At 42.8% G+C, this 19,822-nt stretch overlaps 1 protein-coding gene across 1 annotated transcript in view; it reads right to left on the reverse strand.

The window, feature by feature from the left end:
- cadm1a (cell adhesion molecule 1a) overlaps positions 1-19,822 on the reverse strand; it is a 366,432-nt gene that overhangs the window by 15,852 nt on the left and 330,758 nt on the right. Inside the window, exons 9-10 of the mRNA XM_078286385.1 lie at positions 18,740-18,832; positions 11,218-11,250 (exon numbers count right to left, since the gene is read on the reverse strand). Coding sequence (XP_078142511.1) covers positions 11,218-11,250; positions 18,740-18,832 — 126 coding nt within the window. The remainder of the gene's footprint in view (positions 1-11,217; positions 11,251-18,739; positions 18,833-19,822) is intronic.

The raw sequence follows: 19,822 nt of genomic DNA on the forward strand, positions 1-19,822 counted from the left end.
CTTTAGCAGGGTTGAGTGCATGGTGTCAGCCTCTAATCCAAACCTCACCTCAAAGGAAATTCAGCTCAGCTTACATGCATGGTTGGTGGGAAAAAAAGAAAATCTCCTCTATTCCACATACAGCTCACTTCATGGCGAGGCATTGAATCAGGGCCACGGAAAACGAGTGAAGCCAGCGACAATGGATAATCTCCATTCAGAACTGGGCTTGGGAACTACCCAAATTGTCACATTTAACACAAAATGTACTGAGAATATGTTTTATTGATGGAAAAATATTTTTTCTTTCTTTGGGAGAAATATCCTCATGCAAATCCCTGGTAATAGCTTCATGGAATCATTGCCAAATAATTTACTCCAACTTTGTCTGCCAACACCCAGACTCAGTGCCACATAAGGGAAGAAAATGGCACAAATGAGAGACCGAGGCGTTGGAAGAGAGCATTTGGTGTGGGTTGTGTCAGTGGGAGGTGTGGAGTATGCAGGTGAGGGGGATGTTTATTCAGGAGGTGCAACTAATTTCCAATTAGAGAAGGACGGGGGGCAGACTGAGGCTACGTTCACACCACAGGCCTTCATGCTGACTTCTGAATTGCTGCTCAGATATTTTTTGGATGACTGTTTGTATTTATTCAAGGATGTAACCCATATCCCATACCAATATGAACTGACAATGTCAGAAAGACGCATGGACGCAGGGTGACAATAACAAAAGACGTCACATCCCTTGTTGCTTCCAACACATTTCAGTTATGGTATGTGCCTTTGAGTTTTGACTGAATTGATACCTTCACAGAACTTGAATGGAAAGAACGGTCCTTCCACTGTTTACTATGGTAATTTGGTTAGTACAGCATAAAATGGCGACTATGGAATTGGAATGCAAGTCTGGGCATTAATGCCGTAAAGTGTGTCACACTTGCTTGAGAAGTACAGGTGTGTCTGTTGCACGAGTGCTTTGCAAACTGTCAAAACTCTACTGAAACCTGCTTTTTGCGACAAGGCTAACATAGCATTATCAAAGATTATCAAAGATCTCGCTAGCTCACATTGCATATTAGCAAACCTAGCTGGTAAACATCATCAGACAGGTATCTTTAACTTAATATATCCCCTTAAATACCATAAACTAATGTAGCTTAGCCTACTTTTAGTAGAGAAGAAAAGTTAGCGTTTGCTAACTTCAAACAGCTAACGGACATCAGCTGGAACTGAGATTAACTCAACTATAAACACAGCAGCAACTTGTGAGTGACAATTTAATTCAGCTGCAGTGCCAGTTGTCCACTACTTTGGTCCTTGCTGCAAAACCTCTCACCTCAGCGGCTTGCCGTAAGTCAGTTCATACGGAAGCTAGCCCAACGGTACACATAAAAATGGCCGCCGCTCCAACCATCCAGGAAGGTTGATTTGAATGTGAAAGACCGTTCTATCCATTCAAGTTCTGTATTCGGCTTTCTTTCCATTGTGGTGTGTTTCGTTGTACTCCATGCTAATGCTAGCTCAGTCAAGCTGCTGTTTGTGCCAAAATTATGACAACTGTCTCAAATTGATGATGCAAGATTGACTTCTTGTAATGGCAATGCTAAGCCACAATACAAATTCTGATTTGAGCATTCAAATACAGGTCTCGTATCTCGGGATTCTATTTTCAAAACATCAGATTTGTGTGATATGTGAGTGAAAAAAAATCTGAATTGGGACACTTTCAGCTGCAGTGTGAATGTAGCCCAAGAGCACGCCAGCCTTATCTGCCCTGTCGCTAGCAACCATCACTACTGATTACGCTTCCCTGTCTAGTCCAGCATGTGAAATCCAGACATCGCCTCAGTGGTTCGCTTAACTTTCAGCAGGAGATGAGTTATGAGAGGGAAAAGAGGTTTTGGAGGAGGGGGGGACCCACGTTTTTGTCACCTGTCTTAATAGGTTGTGAGTCTCAAACTAATTAATGCAGCATATGTGCCTCGCTTGAAGAGAGCCCCAAAGGTGGGCTCAAACCATAGAGTGCCAGCCTTGAATACAAACACGCCTTCATCTACGTGCGCAGATGAGACGCACACGCATGTGAAGTGAAGGGTTCCCTCCGTGGCCCTGATGGAATGTTCCATGACCTTTCAGTGACTTTTTTAGAGAAGTCAGAGCACTTCCATGACCTAAAAATGTTCTTTGTTCCTGGTTTAATGTTGTTTTTCTGAAGGTGTGGACAGTCTGGTTTCCACTCCAGTTGGGCTGAAAACCACCAGCTACTGAAATGAATGCGTGAAACAAGTCGTAAAATACATTCTGGTATATTCCTGTGAAGCAACCAGTGACCCATGACTTCTGTGGAAATGCTGCCACTTGTCAAGCAATGTAGGCTACACACAACCATGCAACATACGTTCAGGTAACACATACCAACACACGCTTTCACAGACATGCCCTTCCCCATCATATCCCCACTCATCACACATGCCACGCACAAACATGCAAATTACATGCATGTGTTATGCACACACACACACACACACACACACACACACACACACACACACACAGCTCCCCCTATACCAACAAGCATGCCCTCCAAAGTTGATTGCTTTAAAGCAGTAATCCAAGAGTCAATGGAAAGACTGGCAACTCAGCTACACACTGAAGAAACAATGACTACATGGTTTGTTGCACCTGGTGGTAATTTGGCAAGTTGTGTCCTTGTCATTTAATGAGTGCCTTGGCTTTTTAATGGCATCCAAATGTGACATCTTAGTCCTTGGATTAAAGAGAAAAGTCTTCTGCTTCACCTGCCACAGTCCCACTGTGAGCAAAGTGGCCATTATACTGCTGTATTCCTCTCCGCTATTAGATCTCTGAGCTCGGCTCAATTATCCCACTACCTTCACACGCTTGCTGACAGCCGTGTTGGCAGGTGTGTCCTTTCCAGACGCGCTCACCTCTCCGGATAGGAAATTAGTTGGTGCAGCTAGCCATCAGCTAATGCAACTGACATCTTCCACCAACATGCCCTTTCATTAAGAGAGGGGTGATGGGAGGGAGATGAAAGAGCAAGCGCTGCGCGAATATCCAGCGCCAAAACGCTGGGTCAGAAATGTGCATCGCTGTTGTGCATGTTTTGGAAACAAGCTAATGCAACTGGTTAGGTGGTGACAAAGCAAAAGCCTGGATGCAGTTTCTGCATATGCTATTGCTTCGTGGATGTATCAATTTTGTACATCATGTTTTTTTTTTTTTTACATATTTAACATCCTTTCAACACATGAAGAAGGCTTTACATCTTGAACTGTATGATCACAGCTGTCATCAGTGGGAGAACATGTCATGTCATCTGCATGCTGCTGCTAATGATGCTCTGGAATGAATTCTACATGCTTAGAGTGAAGAGGGCAACAGGGGACTGCAGTGGTGTTGATCTACATGCAGAATGAAACCAGTCAATACTTCTGAGCTGCCAGTTTCTGGGCTGTGGTGTTCATTAGAGACATGAGAGCCTGGCCAGTGTCTAACGTCTGATATGTCTCTCTTTCTAGCACCGGGGCAAAGGCTTAATTTACAAGAACAAAACATCTTAACACCCACTTCTCCAGTCCACTGCCATTACATCTCAGAGCCTCTTCTTTTCTCGGCTGCAAGCTTAATTTGTTTCCTCCTGCCCTCCACGCCTCCTTCCCTGTCCCTGGCCTATTTTAGAGGGAAATGTTCAATCTTGGGGAGAGGCTTCGAGCTCTATAGCCGCTCGGCTTCTTTCTTTTAGTCACGACAAGCGGGGGCATCACCATGGCGACAGCGTTGGAGAGGATGCGTCGAGCCAGGCGGTTCGTGCCGACCCTTTTCCGCCAGGCTCTGGCTTGGTGTCAAACATTGGCTGAGGGGTTTGTCAGGGAGAGTGAAAGATAGACATGAATAAGCATTTGCTTAAGGGAATTTACCAATATTTTGGAGAGTGTCCCACATTGACCTGTTCAGAGATGAGCACAGACACCAAAATCATCCCTGTGTCCCCCAGTGCACAGCCAATGAATACGTGGTTACTCACCTGAAATAGTACCTCCTTTAGCATACACTATGTTGAGTGATAAGCCTCTAGCATTATCTAAAATGGTACGTAATCTTCAATGATGTGTGACCAAGTCTGGCAGTTTTGTGTAGGAGACAGGCAAAATTTACATGAAATATGCTTCTAAAATAATGTACTGTTTTGAACTACAGGGACTACTTTCTCTGTTTGCCAGAGAAAGTAATTGTAATTTGTAATTTTTAATTTGTTTTTATTTGTATACAGTTTTAAATTTTTATTTCAATTTCAGATTAGTTTTAGTTAGGGTTAGGGTTAGTTTACAGTGTGGGTGTGGTATTTCTTGCTTGTTTATTTCTATTTTTACAAGATAGTTTTAGTTAATTTTTAGTTTTATCACAAAGTTTTAACACCTAGTTTTGTCTTAGTTGTAATTAGAAACATTGCTTTTTCCACAGGAAATGAAGGTGGTGAGCAATGGGAGACAAATCACTACTCTGTGGATGAATACATGGTTACTTGCCTGAAATAGTTCCAGAAATAAACCTGTGTACATCAGCTTTGTTGAGTTAATGACTTTTAAAATTTAGAAATGTACAATTCATATAATAACAACTTTTTTTTTTAAATTAAAAAGTCTGTCCTCTTTGGATAATGCTAGCGGTGTACTATCACTCAACATAGTATAAGCTAAACTGTTAGCATGGAGCCTACTATCACTTGACATAGCGCATGCTAAAGTGTTAGCATGGTGGATAAAAACTTTGTGTATTCCTTTTATTTTCTAAGCCACACATGTAGCTTTTTTCAGGGCACTGCAAAACTTCATTGCTGGGTTTTTGTCTAGTTGGATATCTAAGTTCATCAGCAAAATGTAGAACTACCAAAGCCTCAGATTGCATATTGGATGTTCAGTACATCTGTTGACATCACGGCAGTCCAATCAAGGTGAACATTGAAGTGCCACAGTTAATGACAGACAATTCCAACAAACAATTTAATTCCTGAAATGGGAGCCAAAATGCTCCACCTTTTTAAGAAACGGAGAAAAAGAGAACATGGAGCTCTTGAAATTCCATTTCAATTTCAATCATGAGGTCAAATACCAGTGAAGGTAAAATCTTTGGTTTGGACTTTCTGTACCTTCTGTTTAAGACTCGTTTCACGGCTGACATCTTTTGAATGTGTTTTTCGCAATTCATCCAATTAGGCATATATAAGGCACACAATCAAACAACTGGGGGGGGGGGGCTACAGTTTGCAGACACCAGAGTGAAAAGTGCTGGTTTTGACACAGTGAACAAAGACATGATCAAATGACTGTGTGTGTGTGAGCGAAGAACTTTCAATCATCCTCTTTGGAAATGATTGTGAAGAATGATGGATCGGGCCAGAGCGGATGTGTACAGAGAAAAAGGAGGAAGAAGAGCACGAAATGGAGGCAGTCGACCAGATGAAGGGGATCAGAGGATCGAGATTCTCCTCAAAAACCGCTACATGCAGAATGAAGTAGAAGACCAAAGACGTCTGATTCATTTACTGTCAAAAAAGAAAACAGTGACAAGATATTCATAATGGTGCAGGTAAACAAAGCACTTTTCACAGTAAGCTGACAACGTAAATCCTGGCTGACACACTGATAAGCAGTTGATCTCTTTGACCCAAGACGACCAGAAATGCCTGCCAAGGTACTGAAGGCTGCACAAAAGAGGCGATGTGATGCTGATACATACTTCTTCTCTTCCCCCTGCGGTGTTCAAAACACTCAGAATGCACCAAGAATTCCTGGTATGGGCAAACTTCCTTGGCCAATAAAACGGATTCTGGGGGATAATGGGGACTGTCTCTGAGGTATTAATAACACTGGTTACTTTCCAACACTCTCTAGTCCAGTAGTCTGGAAGCATGTGCCATCGAGACCCAAGAGATTTTTATCCCAGTCAATCCCTACAGCAGCTGATTTCGCCGATTACTGCCTCTTCTATGGTCAAAGCGGTGCTAATCAGTGAAATCAGCTGCCGTAGTCTTCGGCGGGAACGAACTCGTTCCCAGTGTATTTCCACCCAATCCAACCCAACCCGACCCCCCGCCAATTTAGCCTATTCCTTAACCAGCTTGTTGCTAAGCTACATGCCGAGGGTAGGAGCTCGCTGCAGATAAGTGTGGAGACAGAGGCGTCGCAACGACCACAACAGCGGGGTGGGGATGGGGTGTGTGTGTGTGTGTGTGTGTGTGAGGGTTCAAGCCTGTTGGCAGAACGGCAGTAGCCTATTCGACTCAAAATTCATCATTTGCAATGTTTGAGCTGCTCTTGCCATGTTTTGCTGAATGGGCTATTGTCAAAGGTAAGTCAGGACCATTCATTTCATTTTGTTCACAGCGCAGCCCCATTTGAAATGTTACCAACTTGTAAACTATGCAGACAATTTAGTATTTTGTTTGTTTGTGATCAATTGTTGTAATTTGCCTTTTTGGTGTATCCATTTTCCATCAACCTGAATCGTCTACTTCTACTTCAGTTAGTTCTACTTCATTTGCTACATTTCCCAGAAAGGAGTTTCAAAGTACCCCAGAGAATTCACCCAGACTCGTTGCAATAGTAACAGCAAGAGAGTGGGAGTTGCACCCTTTACTCAAAACATTGCATCCTGGTCTATTGAGGCTACTGTCAGTGAAGAAATTGGTCTCTCTGCCTCTTCTACGATGGATTTCTCCCCGTATGTCAGTACAAAATGGTGAGTCCAGAAACAAGCTCTTGCTCTTTGATTCTAAGGGAGTAACAGCAAAACCTGAAGTTTACTGTTAATTGTTTAGATGGTTGCAAATAGTTTTCTCCCATTAAACTCTATTGTAGCTGCTGGAAATATGTCAATGTGATGGTAAGTTGTCTACGTTTTGCCAGTTATCCACAGGAAGAAGAGAAATACACCAAACAAAAATCATGTTAGGGTGAAGGGGGTGAAATGTCATTGTTTGCCCACTGATAACTTAGAAAAGTAACGTTATCCTACCTGCCCAATAATCAGAAACAACTTTTTCTCCTTAAGATGAAGGACTTTTGGATAGTTTCACCCACCCTGAAGTGAAACACCGAAATGCATAGTACTTTTGTTCGCCTTTCACCGGAATACAAAGAGGGGTTGTGAATAAGATATAGCAGGTTATGTAGATATCAAGAAACAACAGACCAGGGAGTTTATCTGGTGCCAGCTATGATGGTGGCAGAAAGTAAGGGTCACATCCTCCAAGGACTTCAGTCTTTCTTTAAATATCTTTCCTTTTCAGACGAGGACTCTGCTTGTGGTTCTAATGGAACGCTGTTTAGGAGTCAATATGGCAGCGTCAGCAGAACACTGGAGTCACTGCAAGTCATGGATAGAAATAACAGCTACAGTCTAGAGAGTTAAATATAGCCTCGAATAAATTATGAAGACAATATCCCAATTTCATTCAGAGAGGGAATGGATCTAGTCCAGGAACTGATGGATAAGTTAATAAACTATAGATTATGAGATATACACAAGTCATTACCATCTATTAACACTAGGTTTAAGCATTGAAACTCTGACCTTGATCAAACACAGATACACACACACACCTCCCACCGCCTGCCCTACTTGCTCTATAATCTGTGTTTATCTTGCTGGAAGTGAAAAAAGCCGTTGGGCTATTTTCAGAACAAAGCCGTTTTAACCTTAAAGGGAAAATTCACCATGAGAAAGAATTCAAATGTCATTCCTTTTGATGCAGGCAGTTTGATCAATATTTTGTGAGCTCGGACTTATACGGTTCTACCTGCATTAAGAGTTGTTTGAAGATATTGAGCATGAAAGTTTTCATATCCCATACAAAGCGCATATTAAACACATAAATACACATTTTTAAAAATTGAACTTCAGCCACAAAGAACTATGAATACATACTTGTAAACAACTTGCATATGAATAATTCATTTTGTCCCCAAATGTAAGATGGAACCTTATAATTATAAGGTCACGATTTACAAAGACAACCAACTCTCCCAAAACCCCACATCTGTAATGTCATCAAAAGACACTGGAGCTAACAAATGACAATGTGAGGATGGAGTCTAATTAAAATAGAGAATCTTTAATGAGCTTTTCCATCTAATTGAACTTTATTTCCGAGCGGTGCTAACTGTTCCAAGCCGAAAAAAATGGACCCATTGCTGAAAATGACCCTGGGTAATGTCATAATCTCCACAGAGCCAATTTCCTATTCATCGCCAATGGAGACGTTCCAAAAATTGTTAGTTAATGACATTCTGCAGTGGTCTTGGCTTTACTTTTCCAGTAGCTTTGAGAGTAACATGCACACAAATCCTTACTAATCTACCCAACATCATGGGAATACCATATGTAATACCATTCCATATGTGTAAAAGAAAGCATTTCACAGGTCGAGCATGATCTGGCAGCTGGCACAAAAATTGCAACACTGGTCTGATATTATTTCCACGGCAAAACCATATTTTACACCAGCATAAGCCTTATAGAAGAAGTGAGAGTGTGTTAATATATTGAAATATTCACTATAACACCCGACTCTCCCGCTAATGTTCGTTCTCCAAATAGCATATATGTATGCATATTAATAAAATCCCATCTACATCAATCCGCTGTGAAAATCCCTTTATCTGGTCTTGTTCGCCAATGTTCTTTTTCCTTTTTCAAATACATTATGAATAGCGGGAAATTGCAGAATATTCCGGGCTTTATAGTCACTCCAAATGATACATCACAGTTGCGGGCAGACTGCGTGGTTAGCGTTGCCTTTGTGACTTGGCACTTGGAAATGGCGGTGAACTACTTGAACGCTCAATTATACAACAGCTGCTGAAACCCCTGCTACATTTACCTTTACTGTAAACAGAAGATGTGAAGAAAATTGAATAATTGCCCTTTTGATGTCAGCAATCTTGACTCCAGCTCTGCGACTACACTGTGTTAGCGGAATCTGACTTCAGGCCAAACAGTAAAACTTCCAATGAATATAAATTTCATGCATGATGCATCCCCGCAGTAAATTAAGATTAACATTTACAAACTGATTATCGGCCCGGGATAGACATAACAGCTGGGGCAACAGTGCAACAAGGTGTTCCCAAATCTAATGAGATTATCTACTCTTTACCTTTTGGTGTAACTATGAAGTTTTTATCATGTATTGTTCTTGAGGTATTGTGTTCATAAGAATGTGTCTACACACACAGACAGACTGTACTGTCCCACCATGTACCATGGTGGTGGGACATAAAAAGAAACAGTAGCATTTTATTTTCTGGGTCCGCAATTTCCTAATAATTTCCTAGAAAAGAACTGCTAATTTCTCAGGTAGTTTCCTGGAAAGAACCATGAAATTCTGTACTAATTATAGGGGAAAATAGAGAAAGAGTTCAATGGTAGTTGGTAGTTGGTAAGTTCCTCGAAGTCCTTTTGGAGTTTCCAAGACAGAACTATGAAATTATGTAGTATTTATATAGAAAATTAGAAATTAGAGGAAGGAATTCAACAAATAACTATATTATATGATTATATGAATAATGACTTTGACCTCTGCCTATCATTTTTCCAGTAAATAGTTTATAGTATTGCAGTTCTTTCCAGGAAACTCTTTTAGAAATGTTCAGTATCTTATTGACTCCACCAGTCTGCTGATATTTTCTATAGAACTACTACATCATTTCATGGCTCTTTCCAGGAAACTTCCTAAGAAATTAACAGTTCCTTTCTAGGAAATTATTAGGAAATTGTGGACCCAGAAAATAAGAAACTTCCAATATGTGATGCCAACAATTAAGCCCAGTCAATAAAACATTCATAATGTATGAATGCACGCTTTATAATACCAATGTGGAACATTCGTGACACAGGTTCATGCCTTATGTCAGCTTTCATGTGTATCTCTGCTAGCTGTAGCCTCTCAGCTTGGTGCAATTGACAGTGACTGTGGGAATATGAAGCATTAACTCATGCGCATGACATACTATTGTGTGCGCATGATATATAAAACGTGCGCTTGAGTTGCATAAAAAGTGTGCAAATAGATAACTGCACCAACCCCTTTTGTGAGACTTGCCGCTGGAGAGTTTGTTGAGAGATGCTCTATCACATTCAGCTAAGAATGAACTATACGCACATCAACAGTGGGTGCTGGGTTAAGACGTTTCCATTCATGATGGATCTTCATCAGGTCAAATTAAAATGTTAATTCGTCCTATATATAGGCTTCACTGTCACCTGGTATGTGACGTCAGCACAAGTAGATAGGACAGGTGAAACTCAACTTTTTCATTGCAGTGAATAGGCATATATAGGTATATACATGGTAAAGAGTTAAATCATACTTTGGTGTAAGGGTTCCACTTCTTAACAGATGCTCTATAACATCCCTCCAGTCTCCATACTGACGATGGTACTGCCCATTAGCTCTCAATATCCTTTTCAATTGTTGCATGGCAAGCAAATCTATAAATTATACCTTATTGAAAGTCTCATTCAACTATCTTTGTTCAACAAAATATCAGACTAAACTAAATAAACCAATGCAATCAAAGAAATTCAACTAATAATGACAAGTGAGAGAAATCAGTTTAAAAGTTGCTGATGGAGCTAAATTGAGCACACAGTTTATAAAAAGGAGCACATTTTATGAACTTCCGGGCACAGAGTATGAAACTGTGCGCACAAAATAATGAAAATGTGCGTATGAAATAACCAAAATGAAGGAATGATGTGCATCTTGTGCACTTGCATTAATCAAAACGAGGGCATGAGGTTTATCTTGTGTGAACGCAGTCACATAACTCTCACAAGTGCGACTCCATAGAAGAGAGTGAGAAGCCCTTGAGAAAGTGGATAATGCAGTGGCGGTTAGGTTATGTCAGGCTAGTTGTACCGAGTCTGGTTCGTAGCAATGACAATGTCTGAAAAACAACGTTGTGACACAAATTACATGATATAAACAAACTGCAGCGTGACTCTATTATGTGCCAGGTGCTCTCTGTTCTCCATAGACCGATCATTGAAATCAATGCATCATTGTCACCAGGCACACAGCTGACATTCCCAGGGTAGGCAGCGTGGTACAATAATGACTACTGTGCACCAGTAACAGTGGGCATGCTGCAGCGGCGGGATAAAAAAAAAGAGAAAAAGAGACATAAGGAGGAAAGAAGAGATACCAACCATGTGCCGCGGGTTCTGTGCTGGGCGCAGTGTCTGAGCACACAAGGAGAGGAGATGGTGGCGGTGGTGGAGGGAGGTGTGGAACAGGAGGAACGGCATGCAAATAAAAGGAGAAATGGGGGAGGAGGCAGGGAGGGAGTGGGGCAAGGGGGGGGGGGGGGGGGAGAAAACAAATGACACCCATAAGCAAGCATTCAGAAGACCAGAACATGACAAAAGACATAAGGCTTAAGGGAAATCAAAGGGAACCAAAGGCAGTACAGAGATAAACATAAGCACACGCGCACACATACACACGCACATACACACACATGCACATATGTACAGTACCACCACACACGCCGGACGTTGCACTGAGAGGCGAGTGCGGCTACTGCTTGAAGAGATACTGGGAGAAACTATTGTCATATGGTGTGGGCAGCTTTTGCCTGGAATAAAGACAGCCCATCAAGAGAAAAATAATTGTGCAGCCTCCTCAAAGGCGACTGGACTAATACAACAGTGTATGGCTGGGGGAAAACAGTTTTACAGTCTATTTACAAAGGGAACATTTTGTGTGGCAAGAACCGAAATAACATTTGTCACAAGTAATCAACCAACATCGAGACAGCTTTGTAACGCCTCGCCTTTCTAAACTGAAACTTGGGTTCAACTTACAAAGGCGAGAAGTTGAAGGACAAAACATTCACCAGCATGGTTTGTAGTAGTAGTAGTAGTAGTAGTAGTGGTAGTATTAGTAGTACTAGTAATAGTAGTAGTAGTAGTAGTAGGCTACTAGTAGTGGTAGTAGTCGCAGCACTAGCAGTAGTAGTGGTAGTAGCAGCAGTAGCAGTACCAATAGTAGTAGCAGTAGTGGTATTGGTAGTTGTATATTTCATGAAAAAAACATTGAAGGCAAAGTAATGGGAGAAGGGTGGGTTGCACTGACATAGTAGAAACCAATAGAGGCCCATAGTTGGCCCTACTGTGGCAAAAGAATGGCCACAACAGATGCAACAGAATGCCAGAGAAGCCCTTAGGCGATACCTGGAGAGCATCTGCTGGTGGGTTAAGTGTAAAATGATGAGCAAAGCACCAGCCAACTTTCTGGAGTTGCAGTTTGTTGGCCGCCTAATCTGGAATTGCTACAGTGTAACTGGGTACTTAGGCGGAAAAGCATAATGCTTACACAAGTGAGACTGCAGACTACTGCAATCTACCCTACCGTAGTGGAGGGAAATAGAAGCAGAGGGCCGCACCTTGCTGAGATGAAATGCTGTGTTAGAGGATTTGTATGCCTTTAAAAAAAAAAATCTCAGGGAGATGCTTGCCCACCAACAAATGTGGCCCGTCAGGAAATGTGGCTCACTAAGTGTTTATGAAAGCAGGACTGCATCAAAAGAAAGTGTCCAGAGCAACCCATTAACGCAATAAACACTCTGAAATGAATCTAAAACGGCATAAGCGACTTCTGAAACACGTGGTGGACTATTGTCAGAGAATCTTTCTTTCAGGACGCTCGACGTATTCTAACATGGACGTAAGCTTCACATTTCCTCGGCCTCGTCTCTCCACAGAGACCCGAGGAGGTGGGTGGTAAGCCGTCGACTCTCAGACAGCTGCTTGTGCGAGAGAGAGAGAGAGGATGGAACGTTTCACTCTCCGGGGAGGAAGCAGTAGGCGAATACCGCGCTTCGGGTCTGCCCTTCAATGAAAAGCCACCAGAGGCTCGGGAACAGGGTGCGATCTCAGAAGGCGAGACCGGATCAAGTCCGTCTTGGCGGGGAACGACGGAGGCCCCCGAGGACCTAGTACTCTACCAGGCCCTTTTAGTTGAGACGCTTTGTAGTCCGTACTAAGTAACGCCACAGGCCGGTGATTCACTTGACAATTCCTCAGCATAATGGGTTGAGGTGCAACTCAGTAAAAACACTGCTGCTACTTCAGCATGCTCTTCCGAATTGATTTTGACATAAAAAAAAAAAGTATGTGGAGGTGATTGCTGCAGCTTAGGTTTTACTCCAGCTTGCTGATATTCCTACACAGGCTCTTCTAGCTCTTTCTCTATTAGGGGTGATTGGGCAGGATCACATCTGGCAAGCTTGTAAGCGAAGCGATAAAAAAAAGGGTTCAAGGACTGTTTCGAAAACGAGTAAAAGAAGGAAATCAAAACGCCGGCACAGTCCAACCGGAGGGTTTTGCTTTTCACTTGATTTGACATTTTATCATCGAACAGTGCAGCTCCCTCTGTTTAAGACCTTTAAAATTATCTTTTAAAAATGCCTGGCCTATAAAGCCCCACAGGGACAGCCCAGGGCTAGATGAGGGATCTGGCCCGAAGACAGTAATGCATTGGTGTTCATCGGCATCAAAATGCACAATAAAGCATCTGTCTCAGTCATCAGAAAGGCAGCATGGCCTGCTAACCCCCATTATACCGTGGGTGGCAGCTGTGTGGGGCCATTCAGTACGTCTGCTGGTGAGCTATTGCCTGTCCATTTCGAGCGCCCTCCCCCTCATCCTCCATCTCCAACCTCACAGGTCAACCGAGGCATCGTCGGTGTCCTTGCTGACATCAGCAGCTGACATCAGCAGACGTGGGCACATCAGCTCTAGGACTAATTGCCACGCTTCCCATAAGCCTTTTGGTGACCGACTGTGACATGCAGTCCGGTTCAACATGCACAGAGATATCTGTATACCAATCATAATTATATTGCCCGAAATGCATTGGGTTGACCACTGTAGAACCGATTACCAAAATACCAGTGGGCTGCTGGCTGTTCCTGGCTGCCAGATTACCACATTTTATAGTAAGTAATTTTATAGTAAGTATAGCTCACAGATGTACAGATGATTAAGCTTCAAAGTTCTGATTATTTTATTATTTATTTACCGGTTTAACCAAGGTAACTGGAATTTGTCCCAGGAATGCAAGGTGCATCACCAATAGCTGTTTTAAGGTGGATTTTCCTTTAAAATATGACTGCAAAAGATTAAATCTCACCACCACTCAGGAAATCTCTAACTCTGGGTGTTTATGCAAGGATTAGTGGTTGTTATTTTCTATTATTTTAACAAATGTTGAGTGAGGTCCAGGAGCCGTACTGTGGTGTAAATATGAGTTTATGTGCACATGTTGACCTGAATGGGTGCAAATATATTTTTGGTAGTGGCCCTTTAAAGGGTAACTTTGGTATTTTTCAACCTGGACCCTATTTTCCCATCTTTTTGTGTCTAAGTGACTAAAGGGGACAAAGAAATGAAATTCTTTTCTTTACCTTTCACTTAATCCGGTCTGTGTGTAACTTCCTGCAACAACTCAACTCTCACGAGACTTGAGCGAGACTTGGTTACACACAGACCGGATTAAGTGGAAGGTAAAGAAAAACGTTTCATTTCTTTGTAGGGTCCTTTCCATAATGTTGTCAGACACTTATAATAACAATCTGAGCCTGTCAGTGGCAAAAACAAGCACTTTTAGTGGACGTACATTGACGGTGCGATTTGCCCCGTCGGATTACATTGCAGCCCATTTCACGGCTGCCGGCTGAAGCGATCTCGCTCAATACTGGACCAATTTCAAAAATTGTTGTCCCCTTTAGTCACTTAGACACAAAAAGATGGGAAAATAGGGTCCAGGTTGAAAAATACCGAAGTTACCCTTTAAGGTATTGTCTGACTAGCTGATTACCTCCTGGAGTTCCATCTCCTTTTGGCCACCATGAAGCATAATAATACCTCTAGCAGACAATATACTTCTACATTAAGAAAATGAGTTGGGCCGCGGTTCTGCGTTTGCATGACACTGAGCACAACAAATTCCCATAGACGCTCTCTTAGGACCGTGCGTCACGTGGCTGCAGTCATTGTGTCGCCGCTGACCTTAATCGAATTAGCTATAGCTGGTTGGCTCCGATTTTGAAATGGTCAAGGAATCAAACTGGGCAAAGGGAAAGAAAATGACTCTCTGGCACAGCGTGTGCATGTGTTAGTGGCGAGGCGATGGGAGTAATGTGCAATGGGGTGGAGGCGCATCTAAATTTGTTAAATTCTTAAATCACTTTACCAGATGGTGTTTATGCAATTTAAGCCCCTGACAAAAGCATTTGATATTTGTTTCCCCTTCTCTTCCCTTTCCTGTGTTGTCTTGTCTGTAGCGGGGGTTAAATGAATTGGTTGTCAGCCCCGCTTATGGCCTTTCATCAATTAAAGGTGATGGTGGCCTGCTGCTGGTTTGTTTTATTTGGAGAAGGTACACATTTATTATCCATTTTCTTCATCCAGGGGTTTAAGTGGCATTGTTAATTTGGTGACGTTTCCAATTAGGGCATCATCAGTCATATAGTCCACCTTCAAGGGAGAGAGAAAGGTGAGGTGATGAGTATGACTAGGAGCAGGAGTGGAAGGATGAAGGTTGAATTCCCTACACAGGCAGAAGTCCATTTGTACACGCAGGGTTGGCTCACATTTCACATCAAAAAGACCCCCTGTTGGTCCTGACCACCACAAAAAAGATAATGGACTGCTGCCCCTGAGGAGAGTGTGCAGCGCAAACCGCCACTTCTCGAGGAAAATCTTTCTTCCCCCGTGACACAGAAATGGCAGCAAAGGAGGAATATGGAAGAGGAGAAACCGAGGATCCAAAGGAAAGCTCTCAAGGTCAAGCGTTGACAAAGACGGCCAAAGCATATGCATGAGACACAGATACGGAGGCTGACGCCGAAGCCTTTTAATCAACGCGCAAGAAAGCTTTCTGGGCGGAAAAAAGTTGTCCGAAAATTACTAATAAGCATTCCGTTTCTGAAAAGTGTTTGGAAAAGGAATAAAACATGAAGGGGCCGTAAATAGAAATTAATAACGTGTCCTAATTGCAGAGGCCGGTCAGGAAGATCTCTCCACTTAGACATTTATTTTGTAGTGAAAATGGCAATTTAGTAATTTCCCCATGTCACCTCCTAAACCCCGCCGAGCACTTAAGAGCCATGTGTTGGGGCTCTAATAGAATTTTTTAAGTGCTCTATTCTATCCCTCTAACAGGAAATTGATAAAAAACCCAATCCCACTCTGATAGAGTCATTTGGCAGCGGGTCTCTGATCTATGCGGCGCACATACACTGTGTGGATAAATGAAATCAACTGGCAGAGAGTATTATGGCCATATGAGACTTGCTGCCTTCCATCTATATACACAGCAATAATGGAGTGCCCCTGATAGTTGAAAGCAAAGAGAGGACATCTGGCAGAAACTGTAAGTGGGCTGTTTCAACCTCCAAATCCTGGCACTGCAAAGGTGCGATTTTGCTTTATCAGGTGCGGCCCGCACGTCTCAGCTAAAGCTCTGTTCTCGCGGGACTGCTATTACCTGCTGACGTCGAGGCATTGGCAATAACTGCAGAGATTGTCAGTGATTCTAATTCAAATCTGCCGTGTCTGTAATGTGTAAAGTAAAAGTTCCATATTGTATTTTGGGGAAGACAGAGAGGTCCCATGTGAATCGAAATTCATTTTAGTCATTTGTTTTTGCCGTGTGATTTTTTTCATCTTATTCCATCTAGATCAGTGGTTCTCAACGTGGGGTCCGGGGACCACCAGGGGTCCTCGAGGGCGTTCCAGGGGGTCCCCAGCAAATTGATGAAGTTAAACTTCGCCATTATTTAATTTACAAGAAGTTAACACAATTAGAGAATGTAGAAGAATGACTGTTTTGATCATAGTTTCACTATTATCTCTACCTACAATACAGATAGTCATGGAATTCTGGACAAAATCATATCGAACAATAAAAATATTCTCAGATTTGGGAGACAAAATTTCATTAAATGTGTACTAAATCAGGGGTCCTTGATGTGAAAAAGTTTGAGAATCACTGCTCTAGACATACAATTTCTATCTCCCTCCTGTCATGAACAATGCAGGCAGTAGTGGAATCTAAATCAGAAATTGATGAATTGTAAAATCTTGATCTTATACAATACCATCTGGGGCACCGGTGATTTCAGCAAATTTCATTATCCAGGGTAAATGTGTTTTATGAAACACATAGGGGCGGGGGGGGGGGGGGCTGTAATTCATTCGCTGATTCACTAATCCTGTGCAAATAGGGCTTTAGAAAAAAAACACCTCCTTAGAAATATTATTTACTTACACACCAACTCTGTTATTCTCGGGCGGAGCTTTAGGAATTAGCGCGACCATTTTGCAAATCACAGGAGATCTCGGGCTGAATTAATCAGAATAGGTGTAATCAGAATGGGCCTGCGCGGGCTCCAGACTCCTCCTTGATCTGAGGCAAAAGGAGCCATCAATCAGCTTGCATAGTTAGGTATTCTCTTTAATCCAATCAGATGGCATAATCAAGCACAATGCCTGTGATTTCTCCCGGCCTCGAGAGATTTATTCCAATTGAGCAGTCTGTCAGAGGGCCTTTGATTGCATTTCCACCCCGGGCCGATTCCTGACTCGAGGCGCAAAGTGATGTTTTTCTATCTGCCCCCCCTTTGGAGATTTAGACTCACAAAAGCCCCGAGTCCTGCTTCTGAAAGAGCGAGATAAAAATTTGTTTATTACAAAAAATGGCCTAATTTGGAGATGCTCGTACAATAAGTCACGCTCAGTCATTGTTTACACCCCCCCCTCCCTCCCCTGAGTATGATCTATAATTGACTTTTAGAATTGTAGATGTGTTTAATATAAAAGAAAAATCTCTCGTGCCAATATTGCAATGGGTGAGCGTTACAAAACAATAATCAGACTAGTGGCATTATCATAGTGAATGCATTATCAATGCTTCATCTCATACAGCCTTAGCACGTCGACGTCTGATCTAAGTTATTCCTCCATGTTAATACAGTTGAATTCACAGAGCTTTGTCACATTGCTATTTAAGATTTGTCATGAATATATTTCTGGAGTGTGTGTGTGTGTGTGTGTGTGTGTGTGGGGGGGGGGGGGGTTGGGGGGGAGAGAGTTGTGGTTGTCTGAATGAGAAGTGGGGAGGAAGGTGGGAATAGGAGAAGAAAAATGTTTTTTTTTTTGCGTGTATATGAAAATATGAGCGTCATTATCAGTCCTTCTGGAAACAGACCAGGTTTGGAATAAAAAAAAACATATTGTGAGCAAAGGGGAGAATGAGAGAGAGCGAGGGAGAGAGAGAGAGAGGATGAGCTGAGCAGCATTAGTCAAGAACAGGTTGCTCTGAGAAGTTGCATTGCCAACCAAGCAGAGGGAGCAGAGTCTTGGCCTCTAGGGTTATTACTATCAATCCTCCCAATCTGATTAGGCCTGCTTGGGTGGCCCGCACGCACACACACACACACACACACACACACACACACACACACACACTTGGAAAGTAGCCAAAACCTTTGGGTGGCGCATCATTTTGCTCCGTGGGGCTGGATGGTAAGTGAACCTGCGCGTACGAGACAAGCATGCAAATGTGACATGAAGATGGCGGGGTATGTGGCTATTCAAGGCTGGAATAAAGGATCGCACACACACACACACACACACACACACAAGTGCCGGGGCGATACTGTACCTTGCGTGGCTTCGGGGTAGGAGATGGTGGTGGTGGTGATGGTGGTAGTGGTGGTGGTGGCTGTGGTGGGTATAGGGGTAGTGGTGGGAGCATCTGGATGAGAAGACAAATACATGACAAACACACACAGGGGGAAAAACAAATGAGTATAAAAGCCATGAAGATAAAGGAATGCTACGATGGAGGGAGGCGGCTGTGATGGTATCGCTGTGTGATATATGACCAACAGCTGATGCCTTATGTGCGTCTCCAGGTGTATGGGAGCCTGCAGACTTTTCTGACAAATAAGCCGGATGACAGCGTGCTAAATACTGTACGCGCAAAGGTGAAACTGCCACCAATCTTCTTGTCGCACGCCGATTACGTTGATCAAAGAGCTTGTTCCTCAAAGAACCCATTCCCTTCGCTTGTGTACACGTCTACTCGCAGGCTGCAAACCGGGACATGTAATATTGACTATGCTCACGAGCACATGGTTGTTAAAAGTGATTAAATGTGTAATGAGTAACACGTACTAGTGTCGTACTTATGCTGTCATTGTGAGCCTTTTTGACAAACAAAACGTGCCTGCGCATATTTAATATCTCCGAGGAGGAGAGGCGGATATCAACAGCGAAGGAGAAACCCCATCACATGTTCAAACGAAAGCAAAAAAATTCGATGCATTAAAAAAACATAATGACACGGTAAATGACAGCGGAGGAGAGGAGGAGCACATAAACAAACTTAAAATAACAACACCATGAGAGGTTGCATGAAAGGGGGGGGGTTCATTACACAGGCTTCCACTAGAGCACATTTTCCCTCCTACAGCCTTTTCCTTTTTACTTCATTAGCCGGGTTGGACTCCCCTCCCTGACAGTGACCACGGGGGGATATCAGAAGTGACATTTTTCCTGTCGAAGTGGTGGGGCCACATTGATATGAAGCTGCGGGCAGCGTTCGCTGGTTAGAGGCCTCCCGTGCCGCTCTGATTGCCCGGGAATGGACTGAAAAACCTGTAGGGGTTATTAAAAGGTGCAGAAAAATGCGTAATTTGGGTGGGCTGATTAGGAGGAAGGCCAGTCTACGGGTTTAATGGAA

Source organism: Centroberyx gerrardi, chromosome 11, assembly GCF_048128805.1.
Source record: "Centroberyx gerrardi isolate f3 chromosome 11, fCenGer3.hap1.cur.20231027, whole genome shotgun sequence".
Lineage (NCBI taxonomy): Eukaryota > Metazoa > Chordata > Actinopteri > Beryciformes > Berycidae > Centroberyx > Centroberyx gerrardi.